Here is a 16,678-nt window from a genome sequence, read left to right on the forward strand (position 1 = left end):
GCCTCCTGATCCTGTTGACGCCCCGGGGAGGGGCCAGACATGGCCCCCGATGCCGATCCCGGCCTTGCTGAATGCCTCGACATCAAGGCATTACAGTAACGCCGTTTAAGCGAAGAAAGTGATCGTTGATCACTTTCTAAGCTTATTTAACTTTTTGACGGTTCAGGACCGTCAAAGGTCATTTAGTGACCTGCATGTCATGACGGTCCTGAACCGGCAAAGGTCGCGAAGGGGTTAAGGGCTGGAGGGGTAGTAATTGTGTGTGTTTCAGGAGATGACATTCAAGTATTCAACTTTAAAATTAAAACTTTGGAATTTAAAGTCACATGCAATACTATACTATACTTAAGAACAACCATTCCATTTCAAGATGAACAAGGTTTACCTGGATGTTTGAAAAACCTTTTCACATTAAAAAAACCTGTTGGTTTTCCTTTAAATCTTAAACTGCATTTCCCTTTCTTTACCCAGAGTGTGAGTTACCCTTTTATCATGAGAACATTTACCAAAAACAGTGTTACGTTTGTTCAATTGAATTGTCTGCAAGTCCAGCTTGGCAGTTTATTGTCTTATTCTTTAAATCAATTTGATTTCATTCAATAAGCACAAAAATACATTTCCTTTCTGTTCACACGTAGCTCATTCAATGAAATTAAAGGATCTCTTGAAAAAATATTACCTGGAAGGTGAAATTGTTCGTTCTACCAACTGTGTCATTAGTAAATATTAGAGATATGGTGGATGGAGCATTTCTCCAGTTTTAGGCCATGACACTGATAAGATGCATAAGACAATATTGTTCTTAACAAGATCAGACATATGAAGAATGGTAGCCATCTGTGTGATGCAATAATGTAGAAATATAAGAGTAGTCAAGCGACACAAATTGTGTTGCCACAGAGTGTTCTGTGTGTGGGGATAAGTCAACCTAGACTGAGAGTGGTTTGGAAAGTGAAGGGGTTAAAGTGAGCCTGTCTCTTTTGCCAAATCTTTACATTTTACAGTTAGGTACACTCAGTGACGTATTCTGGAGTAGGCTGACAATGCCTAGGACTACAGCAGCAACTTGGGGTAGATTGTCCTCTTGGGCAAACAGACCCCCTGGTGTGCCAATGGACACAGAGACAGGACAGACCTCCCTGATCAGGCCTGTTACACTCCATAGACTGTATTATATCCCAGGTCTTCGTTAGATAATGGAGAATGTGGAGTGGGGGCTAGAGGTACTGCAAATACATCTCTGGGTAAATTATGTAATCCTATGTAATGATATTTACACAATAAAGTAGTACATAGCTTAAAATTACACCTTATATGTATACCATGGGGGTTATATTTACTTATTTTTTACAAGAGCTACCGGATTGTTCCTCCCCGTTGCCTTATATTTAGCCTGCTGTTAAATTACTAATTGTTGTTGATTGGTCCAGGTAGCCTTTGCAAGGGTGAAAGGAGAAGAAGGAAGAGAGCTTCAGGACTGGACATTAGATTAGATAATGCTGGATCTACAACAGACTGACATTGAACTCTGCTACCTGAAGATGAACATTTAAACTACAAAGAATAACAAACAAAACACAGGATATATGGGTATTTTAAATAATGAATCTACTTAAAGTAAAATCTAGTGATGAGCTACACTCATGCTGGAGCGGCAGTAAAGTTAAGAGTGTGTCGCTATTGGCCACCAGCCCACCAAAAGGGTGACCGCATCGGCCATGTTTTCCACATAAAATTTTTACATATTGCGGACCAACCCAGATAAAATGCTGTCCGGCAGTATGTGGGATGTATATCTAACTAATTGGTTCCCTTCCATGAGTCTTTATTGAAGGAATGATGGATGGCACTAAATACAGGGAAAGTCTTCAGTGAAACCTCTTCCAGAGATTTGAGACTGTGACGGAGGTTCACCTTCCAGCAGGACAATGACCCTAAGCATACTGCTAAAACAACACTCGAGTGGTTTAAATGCCTTGGAATGGCCTAGCCCAGACCTCAATCCAATTGAGAATCTGTGGTATGGCTTTAAGATTGCTGTACAGCAGTGGAGCTCATCCAACTTGAAGGAGCTGGAGAACTTTTGCCTTGAAGAATGGGCATAAATCCCAGTGGTTAGATGTGCCGAGCTTACAGAGATATACCCCAAGAGAACTGAATAGTCATACATGCTCAGGTTTTCTGTTGTTTTTTCTTATTTATTATTATTTATTGTTTTATATAGCGCCATCAAATTCTTGTTTGTTTCACAATTAAAAATATTTAGCATCTTCAAAGTGTCTATATGAAATGATACAAACTCCCCAAAAATCTATTTGCATTACAGGTTTTAATGCAACAAAATAGGGAAAATGCCAGGGATGAATAGGGGTGAATAATTTTGCAAGGCACTGTATAAATAACATTATTTATATTATATAATCTTACTAGAAAGTGTTTTTAGGTCATTGTAACATATATATGAGATGTCCCGTATAACCTTTATTGTCACGCCAACAAGGGTGCATGAATTATGTATGACTGCCCATGAATAATTGCTTGGAAAGGTTAGTAAGGTGATTGAAAGCATTGTGTTTTTCCTCTTGGGTGTCCACAGCTTTATCATGAACGTCAATACATGTTATCTAAATTCTTTTTTAAAAAAAACTGTAAAACAACTAAATCAAGTATTAGCGTGGACTGTAGGCATGCTTCTTAGATTGCAGGTGCTGTGAAATTCAACATGTGTATTTTTCCATTGGTGCATATATACATTGAAAGCGTCATTTTTTTCACCGAGAAGTGAATAGTTAATGTGAGTTATTTTTTTAAAAAAATCCCACCATATGCATTTGCCTCGTCCCCCACCCTTTAACACACTATGGACCACTTGCTATACTCACTGATATATAGCTTCCAACACTGGCTCTGCAGTAGTTGCCAAGATCCCCCTTGTATGCATGTGCAGAAAGCGCCCCCTTTAAGGCGATTTCCTGGCACTGATTGGCTGCTTCAGGAGCTGCAACTTCTCCTAAAGGTAAATGCTTAATATTTAATATTTTGAAAAATACATATTGCAGTACTCACAAAGTACCTTAATATGCAGTCTTCATCGGCAAGGGTGCACGGGGCGCTAGAGTGACAGATTACTTCTCTATAACGTGCATACTTTCCAAAATGACCAAAAGGGGACATGGGGCTCAAGAGGCTAGGGGGCAGGGCTTTAGCATAATATTTCATTTAAATTTGGACCCCTTCATGGCTATTTATCTCATTGTCTAAGAGATTTAGATGTATAATAATCTACATATTTTATCACACAATTCATTCCACAATTCAACAGATTCCCTGCTGTTCATATACACTTTTGGCCAAGATCAAGCCTGATCTGTAACCTGACAAAGAAAAATCCCCATTCATTTTTTGAAATTGACCCATGCATGAAGAACAAACATGTAATAAATAGCTATTAAAACGGACTGCTGTACAGGGCAAAAGTGACCCAATAAAACACGGTGCGTTTTGCAATAAGGAAGCGTGTGACGTCAGAGATGAGTCACCGAGGTTTCGTGGTTTGTGGATCGCTCTGTGCGCATCCATTGCAGTGGGGAGTCACACTGCGGCCCCTCGCTGCTGCCCGGTGCCGACTCTTTTTGCCGCTGCCGTTCTCAGGACTGTGAACATGGTGCCGTCTCCCGTGCGCCCCGTTATGGTATCCTTATTCTGCGGGCTTTTGTCTATGGCTTCCCCAGGAACGACAGGCAGTAAACCCGGTAAGCGATCCCGTTGCTGTCCCGCAAGCTCCCTCCCTGATCGCCCGTCCTATCTCTGCCCTTGAAATGCCGCTGGAAGGTGGATGATGCAGCGGAACGTGTAAAATGCATATGAATTATATAGGAGACGGTGATTTTACTAAGAAAACATACTTTAACTTTCAATGAAACATGCAGGTAACATGACATGTATGTGGTGTGTGTGTCACAGATGGATGTGTTTATCACATGCATTTTATGCATCATAATAACAGTTATCTGTTATACATATTGCAGGGGTTATGTGTTTCATTCATGCACCCAGTGACCTACATTATGTAGGATGTCCTCCCTTCAATGTGCCTGGAGAATGGAGCCTCCTTGCAGTTTGTATTCTGGATGACATCTTTCCCCTGATTAAGGGCATATGGATGTTGCTTCTCTCCAGCCATCATTTGCACCTTAATGCATATGATAGTTGATTGAGAGATCCTTAAACATACTTGCCAACTGTCTCCATTTGTTCTGGGACATTCCCAGGAATTGGGAGCTTGTCCAGGTACGGGAAATCGTCAGTTGCAGACGTAGGACTGTTTGGGGAGATTACGGATCTCCCTCTAATCAACCCAAAATTAAGGGAGCGCAAGATGAGTGTGTGACTGTGGATGTCAGTGTATAGGGTTAAAATATGTGTGTCGTATACTGGGTTAGAATAAGTGCGTGTGTGGGGGGGGGTGGCAAAGGTCATTGCTCTGCACCCTTCTCTATACAGCTTCTTCACTGCTCAATCCTGCTAGGTATAAAAAATATTGCCATCTATGTAAAAGAATGGGGGGTGCAAGAGAAAATTCTTGCCTGGGTGCCACTTGGCCGAGGACTAGCCTTTGGCACCATTAAATTTAATTAAAAGAGTCTCTTGACCTGGGCCTGCCCCTGATGGCACATTAGCCTGTTGAGCACAGACATGGCAATGGCAAGTCCCGTGGGTGTGCAGAGGCAAGGCCTTCGAGTTCAATGGCAAGTAACTGGTAAGTGATTTGGTAATATAATCTGCACCATAATAACTAGGTGGTGCTAAATTATGCTAATTATCTGGGTTGGGCAGAGTGGGTGGAGCGATGGGGCAGTGGGTGTGTGAGAGTGGAGATTTGGCATGATTAAACATTCCTCCCTATTTCATAGTCTCTGGGTGTGCGTCCCGGTATGCTAATCTCTAAAAATCAAATTAAAAACAGTACCTATAATGTATTGTTGTGCCTTTGAGAACACACTAACGTTAGAGAGTGCTTTTGAGAACACACTATAGGTAGAGAGTGCCTTTGAGAACACCTTTGTAGGACTTGAAATGTTTGTAGAACGTTAGTATTTTAAGGGAAGGTGTTTACACGCATAAAGAGCAATGTACCCTAAAATATAAATATGTGAATTTCATATTTGTTCGTAACTGAAAAGTTATGACTCCCTACTCGGGCATTTGGTAGCCATCCACATTTTCAGAGGAATCGAAATTGGATGCAGCCAATACAGATGTACAGGGTCCAGTAGCCATAAATCTCACACTGGTGTATTCTCACATTCATGCCACATTCATAAGGGGGAACTGGGGCTCTGAAGAAATATCAGGGGCCATTGTTAAAAGTTGCACACCATGAGGAAGCAGACAGTCATTTAAAAAAATGGGTAAGTCTTGTGGGCTTTCATTGGGCACACCTTGGAGTATTAACAATATAAGCGATGAATCAGGTTATTCTACTGAAGGTTCAATAGGCCCAGAGCAGTAGTATAAAGTGGCAATTGGGCTCCATTCTCCACAACTGTGGAATGGACAGGCTGGGGTGATCAGATATCTGTCTCGTAATCCGCCTTAGCTAGCACGGCCTCCAAAGTATCTCTTCCTCAGTTCGTCCTTGTAAGATGGGCTGCTGGGGTGTGATGTCATGAGGATGTGCCGTGATACAGACCCCACTTCACGTGCCTAGGAGACCTCCCCACATAAATCCACCACTAAGGTCATGACAAGGTGACTTCCCATGCCCTAAGTTTCATATATTGTTTTTTCAGGAATAGATGTATAGCCCATATTACATAGTACATATTGTACTATGGTCCTATGATAATTGACCTCAAACCAGCTCAGTAGACAAAAATACTACAAAATATATTATTGTAAGCATGTTGAAGTTTTTTTGGAAGTCACAGGGCACTTCAAGCCCATTCTCTTTTTGAAACTTGAAATTTACAAATTTTGTGATAAAAGACAAGCCACTTTCACTAGCAGCATTTAGACGCTTATCATGCAACTATTTGGTCACCAATCCCTTGTAAAGGGAGCCGTTAATGTTAATTTTTGTTGCTTTTTTTTAGCAACAGCGCACAGAATAGGGCAGGGTAAGCTCACAGAAAATAATGGGTTAAATGATAATACACTATAGAAACACTGTTTAGATAAAAAAAAAAGGATACATTTTCACAAAAATGCCTTTTGCTTTTGTGGTGCACCTGCGTTTGTGGACCACAAGTCCCATCACTGTTAATAATCCAGAGTGTTAGCCTATTTCTAAATTTATACTGTATATATATATTTATAAAATATGATTGTATAGGGTATTTTTTTATCTCTATTATTTGTTTTTTTAATTTGTGATTTTTATTTATTTTTTAAACAAGATATTACAAAAGCAGCAGTGTTTTAACGCAATATGAGCAGCGTTTCCGTCTAGGTGGTTTCGCAATGCTGCTACATGTCATTTTAATGAAGCAAAATATTAGAAGTGTTGCAAACATGATCATGTTAAGAAGGCCTATCAGTCAGACATTAAAAATAACTTAACCCCTTCACAACAATTGACATGCCAGCCACATCATGGAAAAACATCCGGTTGGCGACAATTGACGTGGCACGTCATGACTTTAAACAGGTGTAGAAAGCGAACTACGATCACTTTCTTTACCCAAATGGTGCTGCTGTAATCCCTAAATGTCAAAGCATTCAGCAACAGCGAGATCGGAAGCAGGGGCCCTGTGCGGCCCCTCCCCCAAATGTCAACATCTGGCATATATTGTATGGCAGTGGATGCCTGATTTAAAAGAGATTAGGAGGCGATCAACGGTGTCGCTGAAATGTCTTGCATACAGCGACACCAAAAACCCACCCCAGGACGCACTGTGACTGCTCCAGGAGGGGTCACAAGCACCACCGCAAGACATTTTGCCTCTTGCAAGATGGAGGGGTCTTTTAAAAAAATAAACCGGTTTCCAAGAGGGTCTCTCCAGACCCTCCTGAGAACTCTGGGCTCCTCCTTTAGATTGAATACAGGTACTGCATTCAACCATGCAAGTCAATGGAGCCCAGCTTTCTAATAACAATGTGATTAGTAAAATAAATTAAAAAAAAAAAAAGTTTTTTTTAAAACAACGGTAACATGTAAAACTAATTTCCCACCATCCAGTTCCAACAAAATATATATAAAAAGTGTATTTTTATGAGCAAGTCGTAAAAATTATGCTATATCTTCACAAAAATTCTTGCATGGACAGAGTTCAAATACTGGCATTTTGAATGCCAATGGGATGTCTTTGGACTGTCCAGATGTCCAAGTTCCAAAAAAATGCACACATAACCATTTACCTCCCAAATAAACCGACAAATTCATGTATCACTGTACTGAAGAGATGTTGCTGAACAAATACTAGGGTGTTGTTTGACAGTGACATATTACTGAGAGGTAAATTCATACCTGAAGTACAATGTGTGTGGAAAAAAACACACAAAGGCTGGTGGTAAAATTATTGCATGGAAAAGGGTTAAAATAACAGGATTTGAACCACCCTGGGTATATATATGGTTTTATGTTGTAAGTTGAATTGGCCAGCTTCAAAGCTGTCCCAAATAACACATGGCAGAAGGATGACCACATGTCAAAATTCCAATTTGAAAAATGCACACTTCCCAAATGTGGCCTTTTAGCCCCCAAACAACCTGACAAACCTATGCATGGGTGGTATCACTATACTCAGGATATGGCAAATATATATATATACATATATATATATTTATATAAACTTTTGTAGGTTCAGTAAATGAGAAAGAAGAAAATTACAGCTAAACATGAGCACAGCAGAACAGCCATTGTCACGAAGGGTACAAAAAATAAAATCAGCTATTGTCACAAAGGGGTTAAAGAAACAACAAATAACAAGAAGCTATGTATAGATTTAGGTACAAGGGCAACCATTTCAGTCATAACAGAACAAGACTATAGAAAATGAATGAACGGATATTACCAATGAAAGGGAGATTACAATCTTATTGAATAAAAATGATTAAGCCTTTAGGGTGTATACAAACTGGTGTCACAATGTATATCTATATGTATATGTGTGTTCTTATTAGTGAAAAGTCTTATTAAGTGGGTTGTAATAGCAATTAGGTTTGTTAGAACAAATAGGGCACACATGTCTGCTTTGATATATTTTTTAATTGATTTATGAAGTGTAACTATTAATAAAGTTTCAAAATGTGTTTGTTGGTTTCAATCACAAATATTGGATTACGTTTTGAGACTAATGTAAAAAAAAAAAATTCAGATTGTGCATCTGCGAGCTCCTGAGATGTGCTGTGATCTTCTCTAAGCAATTGTAATAAAAACATGGTTTCAAAAAAAAGTTCAAATTAATAATTTATGTATCTTACTCCTTAGGTCCGGATTTAGATATACATGCTTCACAGAACAACATTGAACACGTTTCAAACATCATAGAAGAGAAACACAGTATATTGATACCTGGTAAATTGAATATACATCCATCGATGCTATTGATGGCAATCAGTCATCGGTTAGAACTAGTCTATATTGTTTTTTTTGTTGATAGCAGGAGGTGTATTTTGTATTTTTTTCCTTTTGTTCACATTGTTTTTCATTTAAAGTTCCTTGCCTCTCTAAATACTGTGTAAAAAATATTTGCATAAAATAAACGTAGAGATGGGCAAAGCGTCCCCCAGTTTTTCATTTAGTTTTGGTCAATTTGTTTTCGGACAACAAATTCCATTTCCTGCCCATTTCTTTTTGGACCTAAATTGGGGGCTTTTTACATTCAGAAATGAAATTTGTCATCATTCACCCTCATTCACTCTCATTCATGGTTTCTCACACTCTTTCACCCGCACTTTCTGGGAATTAGAGTAAGGGGGAGAGTGTGTGCCCGGAAGCTCTTCCATTTAGCAGGGAAGTTACCTCAGGCTAAAGGGCAGAGCCTCCGGGTTCACCCACTTCCCCGTTCCTCCAATCAGGGGAGAGGATGTACACGAAAGCTCTGCTATTTTGCGGAAGTTCACCAAGAGTTCATGTCCCTGTCCCGTTGTCCATGGATAAGCAGAAACTCTGTATTATCATAAATTTTTTTTTAAATTGAGCCATTTAACAACAAAAAATAATAAAGAAGAACAAAAGCTATGACCATTTTTGTGCTTCTTTAGTATTTTATTCAGGTTATTTATCATCCTTGTCATCTTTTGCCTTTGTTATTTACCTTATTTCCCCAGATCTGACTTCGAAAGCCTTAAAGAAAAATATAACTATTGACAATCCAGTACGTTTGAGTCTTGATTGTTATTTGCTCGTTGACTTGAAAGATTTCCAGATGGGTGACGTGACCTGGAAGCATGGAAATGGAACACTGAGCAGAAACAGTTATACTTATAACAACACTGAGAATACATGGCACACTTCTTATGAGTGGGTATATAAGAGATACTGCTGGTATTGCTAAATTGTTAAATCTTAATATGAATTAGATGAACTCTCCCAGATCCAGTATTCCTTCCTCTCCTGTTTCTTGGCAAGTAAGACCCTCAGTCTCCAATGTAAAGGCTAAATGCACATATGTTGTAACTTATTTCCACCGTTTGCCCAACTAAGTATACTGGATGACTCTCAAGAGCACTAATGCATTAGCTGCTCATAAAATACCCTTATGATAGTGATGATGGCCCTAGAGGAACATATGGTTTTTTTGTACGTATGATTACACAATGTGATGTTATTTGATATGTAGATTCATTGTAACAGACAACAGCAAGATTGGAACCTATACCTGCATTTTCAACTCTACTGCAGAAGTTAGAGCAGAATTTCATATAAATGGTAAGTAAATGGATCAGAATAATATTTTAGGCTGCATTTGAAGAGCAGTATTGAAGAGTCAAGAATTATGGACTATTTGATTGTTTTAATAATAAAAGCAACATAACTATACCTGTTTTCAGTGCGTTGGGAGAATCAGTTGCATGACTTTTCCAAATTATGTTGCTAAAAGTCATTAATTCCGACCATTACATAAAAAATTGATTGCCTTACCGTTGTTCCAAAAATGATCGTCTTAAGCATGTGCATGTAAAGTACATTGTATATTTGCATTTTTTTTTTATAGTACCCAATGTTAGGAGTGAAAACAAGCCTCTTGTCAGCTATAAGAAGGACACTATTGTCATGAAATGTGACAGTGCAAAGTATACGCCTGTGGAATGGATCTGGTATCATGTTAATGGAAGTGATCAGGTAAGATACGACATTTTAACTTACATTACATGTATAAATATATATATATATATATATATATATATTCCAAAATCCATTGTAAACTGTAGGTTTCAGAAGACAATGGATGCTGTAATTTATCATTGGATGGAACAATTTTAAAGCCTAGTTTAAAAATGAAATTGGGATCCCTCAACCCCCCCCCCTAAAAAAAACCTAAGCCCCTTTGGTGATGGCAACTATTTTCACCCCTACCTGGAGCTTCTGGGGCAAATCCCAAAAGTACAAAGGAGCGCTGTACCATATCTGATCATGGTAGATTACTAGGTTATGTATCCTCCGATTGTATAATGAACGCTAAAGTTGGAATCAAAAGTCGCCTAAAAACAACTATAACCAGTGTGTCTTACTACTAATGTTCTAATAAATCATTCTACATATGTTAATCCCAACCAGTTACTCATTTAGCTTTCTTTCACTTCAGTTTCTTGTTACATGCACAGTGGCAATAGAAGTAAAAGAAATTGCCCCTTTGAATGATTTTTTTCACATACTTATCATGTTAGAGAGATTTATGTGCATCCCAGGGTTTCTTGAATTCCTAATTACCAACTTTATTTTTGTAATGATTCCGTCCATGTTCTGTTTTCTTGTAGGTACAGCTAAATTCCTCTTCTGCACCCAATAAGTATGAGATTTGTCAAAAGAAACCCAACGAAACCAAGCTACACATATCAGACTTATCTGAAGAAGATGACGGAATTTACATCTGCAAAGCCGTTTTTAAAATAGGAGAACAGCATGGAGAAATTCAGCTAACTATCCTCAGCTACATGGTGCCCCTTAAAGTTTTTCTTGCAATAGCTGCAGAAGTTGTGATCTTAGTATCTGTTATTTTCATCTGTGAGGTGAAGACTAAAAAGAGACCATGCCAAGCAGGTAAGTGCATTTTTTAACTTGATTTTCATTTTATTAAAAAGGTTTTTTTTTTTAAATGATATAAATGGCGAGAGCTGAAAAGAATAACTATGGTGACAAGACATCAGTAGACATGTCTAATTTTAATTAGAACCCCCCCCCCCGATCCCCTCTTTAATCAATGAACCATGGAAGGCTCTTCAAGAGCAGGGCAAGGGTGGGTTAACTCTTTAAGGTCCGGTGGTGGTCTAAGTAAATACAGCACTAGAGACATCGTTCCCGCTATTGTCAAATACCAAAAGTTTTCTTAGAAATGTTGAAAACACTTAATGTGTAATTTTCTTTTGTCAGGATCTGGATGATTATTCATATCTACTTAGCTTTCATTGCTGTATTTGTTAAGTTGCTGATTGTTGTTAACTGGTTGAGGCAGCCTTCGTACGGATGGGGAGAAGAAAGGGGGAAAGGCCTTCAAGACATAAAACTGATTAAAAATAATCTTGGTTCCGTCACAAATGTCAGCATCCATGGGGTAACGTTTCAAACTAGATATCTTCAAAGCAATTAGATATATTTGACAAACAAAAACACAAGCTATAGAGGGCTGTAAAAAAAGGGAGATACGAGTGAGAAGGAGATTGAGAAATGTTATTCTGTTACTTACTGCTTGCCACCTGACGTCTTGGCTGCATACAGGCACTAGGAACATGTGGTGATAATCGCCCAGTGCTTCTCCCACTTGTTTCTGTGTTCGTTAATGAACCCAGTGGCCTCCCATCTGCACAACCCAAGGTCATATGTGACACTCTATTTTGTATGTGCCCCTCTATGTACCCCTTAAATGTCATTTTTGGAGAAACAACTGAACCCAGGACACACATCTCCCGAAGGAAGCACCCATGGCTTACATTCCTGCGATCACATTACTTTCATTTCTTATATCTTACATTTACTCAGGCAATTCAAGGTAATATGGCTAGCTAACCTTGTACTTCAGGACAGGTTGCTGCTAAAAAGAACCAGATGGTTGACTTGGACCCTGCTCAAAATAATCTCTGGCTTACAACTTGCTTTCTTATTAATCAAGAACATTGCATGCTTATAAATTGTATTTTATTTATTTATTTGTTTTTTGTCACATTATATGCTAACATGTATCTTTTATTTTTAAATCAGACCTATGTGAGACTTTTGATAAAAATAAATACAGGGATGGATGATGATCACTTCAAACTTTCTCTAAATGTTAATAATCTTCTAGAGTGTGAAATAACTATATGCAATATCTGTATTTTCCTGCAGATGGTAACAATGACGCAGAGCAAACGACTCAGCTGTAAGTGTCCATTTTTAAACTTGCCCATTTGTTTCAATATTCTTATGGTAATCTTGTTAACGTCATTTCTTTTTCATCGCAGGAAGTCTGAAACCAGTAGTACTCTCGAAGCAAGCACTACAAGGCAACGCAAGGTTTGAGAGCTAAATTATTATACTATGATGCTGTGCAACCAAATAAAGTACACTGATGATTAATAGTACTTGCAATTTGATATCTTTTTTTATCATACTGAATATATTATATATAATTGAGTTGTACATTTTGGTTGTAAAATACACAGTATTAGCATTTAATGAAAAATGGTGTTTGAAGTTTCCATAGTCTACCAATCACTAACATGTTTTTTCAAAAATTATTGTTGCCACCATTAGTCGTGCCATTTTTAAACATTTATAAATTATATTCAGATCGTATGTAACGGTGCCATTTTGTTTTATATTTTTTATTTTAACATTTTCATTTTCTCTGTTCCACTTTCCCATACAGTGAGCTCATACCGTCTACAGCTGAACCCAACTCAACTTCAATGTGCACAAAGCAATATCAAGTTCTACCTTCAAAACGTTGTCCATTAAGTAAAGTGCTGGTATGTTCTTGGGTGACCAAATTCGCTCACTCTTTTCAATATGCTAAAAAGGGAAGTCCCATGGAGAAAAGATTTTCTTTTTTGAGCATATAGTACAGTGCTGTTGTCAGTCGTGTGATATTTTAGGTGACTTTCCCTGGTCAAACGCAACCCTGAGCTTATTCTTTATATCAGTGCTAATAAAATATGTTCCTCATTGGTCAGAGTGTGATTAAGACTAAGCCATTCTATTGTTTACCACAAGGAAGCATATTAATGAGGTGAACTTTTGCCTAGAAGATTGGGCTCAGATAACATAGCTATAACACATTCAAATGGCTAATATGCAGCTGTCTAAAAAATATATTATGAAAAAACTAGACCGGTTAAAAAAAAAAGAAGAAAACACAATATTTTTGACCATTTTATTTTAATATCATAGTTTTAACAAAAAACTTGACTTTCCCTTTAAATATATCATCCCCGCTTGCGCCAGGTATTTTCTGATATTTATATATTCATTTAAGGATTAGTTTTATTAGATATTATAACATAATTATATTCCATATATTAAGCACTGGAAGACAATAATGTGTATAGCTATGACATACAATATTGGTGATGAAAGCTATATCTAAGTTGAATGCAAAATGTGATGTTACAATGTATTTCATTATCGATGACCTTTATTCCTAAAAGGTACACTGCATTTCAGAAAAATATATATATGATGTTCCTTGAGGCTATAATACAAAACCTGTAGGGTGGGCTGTATGTTAATTAAAAGTATATGTGTAATATATTTAAATTGTAAGCTTTTGGGGCAAGAAGCTCCAATGTCCAGATACCTCCAGTTCCTAATATTACGTTGGTTAACTTGCTGCATCTGCTGCGCTCTTCTTTACTTTAATATCTGTTGTAAATTGTACACCATTGGTGCTATATAAATAAGCACGAAAACATACCACAATATGATTCTCAATGCGTAATAATTCAGAATGTTGAAAACCATATTGAATTATGTATATATATATATATATATATATATATCCCCGCATAATAAAGTATGATTTTCAATGTTCCAGTTAAGACATTCTGAATTATAGAATTGATTAATGTTACCAGTAGCCTTAATGTATAAAATAAAAGGATACAGTAAAGCAATAGCATCGACTACATTGTTATTTGCTACTTTTAATAATTGCCTGGATCTTAATGTAACAATTTCAAATCACACTTTCTAAAACAAAATCTAAGATAGAATGATATCTTACAGATCGCGAAGAAGTCCTACTCAAACTGTATGGAACTTGGCAAACATTTTCTCTCGCAGAACATTTTAAATGCCTTTCTTCAGCTTTTTTTGGATTAATACTGTATTTCATCAAACTAGACTTAAACTCTAGAAATATCAATGATTTGAAAGTCAGATAAAATTAAATATTAGCTCAGCACACTTTGAAATCAAACAGCCAATGTATGCTATCTAAACACTGATGTTCTGCCGATATAAATGTGATAGGCTGCTTCTACACCCACAGCATCTGGGAGCGCTACAGAACATGTATGATTAAGATAAGCTCAAAAAAGTGTCAGTGCTGTGACAAGTGATGTTTAACGTGGACAAGTGCAAGATAATGCACCTGGGGCATAAAAACCTAAAGGCAGAGGAAAGGCATTCAGGGTTTTTTATTTTAGAGGAACTATAGGTAGGTAGACAATGTAATAGAGCAGCTGGAGATGCTAGCAGAATGCGGGGCTGTATAGAGAGAGGTATTAGCAGTTGTAAGAGGGAAGAGCTCATGCCGTTGTACACCGGGGAGACCTCAGTTGGAGTGCTGTGTACAGTACTGGAGACCGGATCTCCAGAAGGATATATACTGTATATACTTCAGAGAGAGTTCAGAGAAGGGCTACTAAAATGGTTCATGGATTACTGGATAAAACTTACCAATGAAGGTTAAAGGATCTTAACATAAATAGCCTGGAAGAAAGACGGGACAGAGGGGATATGATAGAAACATTTAAGGGAATCAACACGATAAATGAAGAGAGTTTATTTAAAAGAAGAAATACTACCACAATAAGAGGACATAGTTTTAAGCTATTGGGGCAAAGGTTTAAAAGTAATATCAGGAAATATCACTTCCCTGAAAGGGTAGAGGATTCATGGAGTAGCCTTCCAGCAGAATTGGTAGTGATTAATACAGTGAAGGTGTTGAAGCAAGCAAGGTATAGGCATAAGGCTAAGATAGATTCGAGATAAGGCCAGGGACTAAGGAAAGTATTCAGAGATTGGGCAGACTAGATGGGCCGAATGATTGTTATCTGCCGTCACTTTCTTTGTTTATATGTTTACAGGAAGTATGCAGTTCATAACTAAGGAATGCATGCAGTAAAATGCGTTAGGGTCTATGCAAATGGACTCCAACATGCTTTCAGCAACTAAACTAATTCTGAGGAATGGACTGTTCATTTAAACTTAATCGTTTAAAAATATGGTTTTGCCATTCACTGATTTTTACTGATGCACCGTGTCTTCATTCCGTCTTGCTGTCTGCAGGCTCTGGATGCTGTCTCTCTACATATGACATAATATCCTGGTGTGTGATAGCAACATATTTTACACATCTAGAAACAAAGGAATATACCCCCATCTAGTGGACATAGTTGAAACTGACATTGTCAGTTCTAGGTTATATATTTCATTACAAAGGTTCACCTAAACTGTACATCAAGATAAATTACAATTACAATGTAAAGATAAATGGTTACTATGAACAAACTTATTTTAGATAATGATTAAGGGAAAGCCAGTTCATGTTTTTAAGATAAATATAATTTATAAAAAGTACAATATCAAAAATCAGAAATGCACTCAGCAGCTCAATGGTTAAACACAAGGTAACCAAGCCAATAGTAATAATTGTGCTAGAGCCAAAAAAGTGCCCTCCAAGCACTATGTAAGTAGGATCTTGGATATTGGTACTATTGATGAGGCCTCTTGGAATCGTATATTAAAATACACAGGGTGTTGCACTACAAATAAACAATATCAATTTACACAACTTAAAATTATTTATCGGTTATATTACTCCCCATTTCAGCTATGGAAAATTAACTGTAAAGAAAACGCAGACTGTCCTAGATGTGGCTACCTTGATGCGGGTCTACTCCATCTTTGGTGGGAATGTCCTATGATAAAAAAATTTGGGGAAGATGTATTTACTTTTGTCAAAACAAAATTTAGATGTAATGGTATAATGGACCCAAAGGTCGTGATCTTAGGAGATGTGGAACAGTTTGGTAGATTTAATAAAATTTTTAGAAAGATTTTTTTCTTGGGGAGACTATTGATCCTTAGGTATTGGTTTAATAAAAAAGCCCCTTGTCTTGCTCAGTGGCTAAAATTGATAGAACGAATTATAAAATACGAACATTATAGAAGTTTGGAGTCGAAAAAGAAAAAGTTCTACCTCACTTGGAGTTTTTGGTAAAATTAAATTTTCTTTCCTTTTTTTTTTTATTTTTTCTCTCCCCAGACCTTGCCTTGAGGGGGTGGGTGGGGGGTGGGGGTTTTTGTAATTTT

General features: G+C 37.5%; 1 protein-coding gene across 1 annotated transcript; it reads left to right on the forward strand.

Moving 5' to 3' along the window:
* Positions 1-3,541: 3,541 nt before the first annotated feature.
* EMB (embigin) lies at positions 3,542-13,432 on the forward strand. The gene is made up of 9 exons (XM_053457949.1): positions 3,542-3,752; positions 8,432-8,518; positions 9,274-9,466; positions 9,786-9,874; positions 10,161-10,288; positions 10,924-11,206; positions 12,488-12,521; positions 12,604-12,655; positions 13,011-13,432. Exons 1-9 carry the CDS (start codon positions 3,662-3,664, stop codon positions 13,011-13,013), a joined length of 960 nt encoding a protein of 319 aa, XP_053313924.1. The 5' UTR covers positions 3,542-3,661; the 3' UTR covers positions 13,014-13,432.
* The last annotated feature ends 3,246 nt before the right edge of the window (positions 13,433-16,678 follow it).

This window comes from Spea bombifrons, chromosome 1 (genome assembly GCF_027358695.1).
Source record: "Spea bombifrons isolate aSpeBom1 chromosome 1, aSpeBom1.2.pri, whole genome shotgun sequence".
In the NCBI taxonomy this organism is placed as follows: domain Eukaryota; kingdom Metazoa; phylum Chordata; class Amphibia; order Anura; family Pelobatidae; genus Spea; species Spea bombifrons.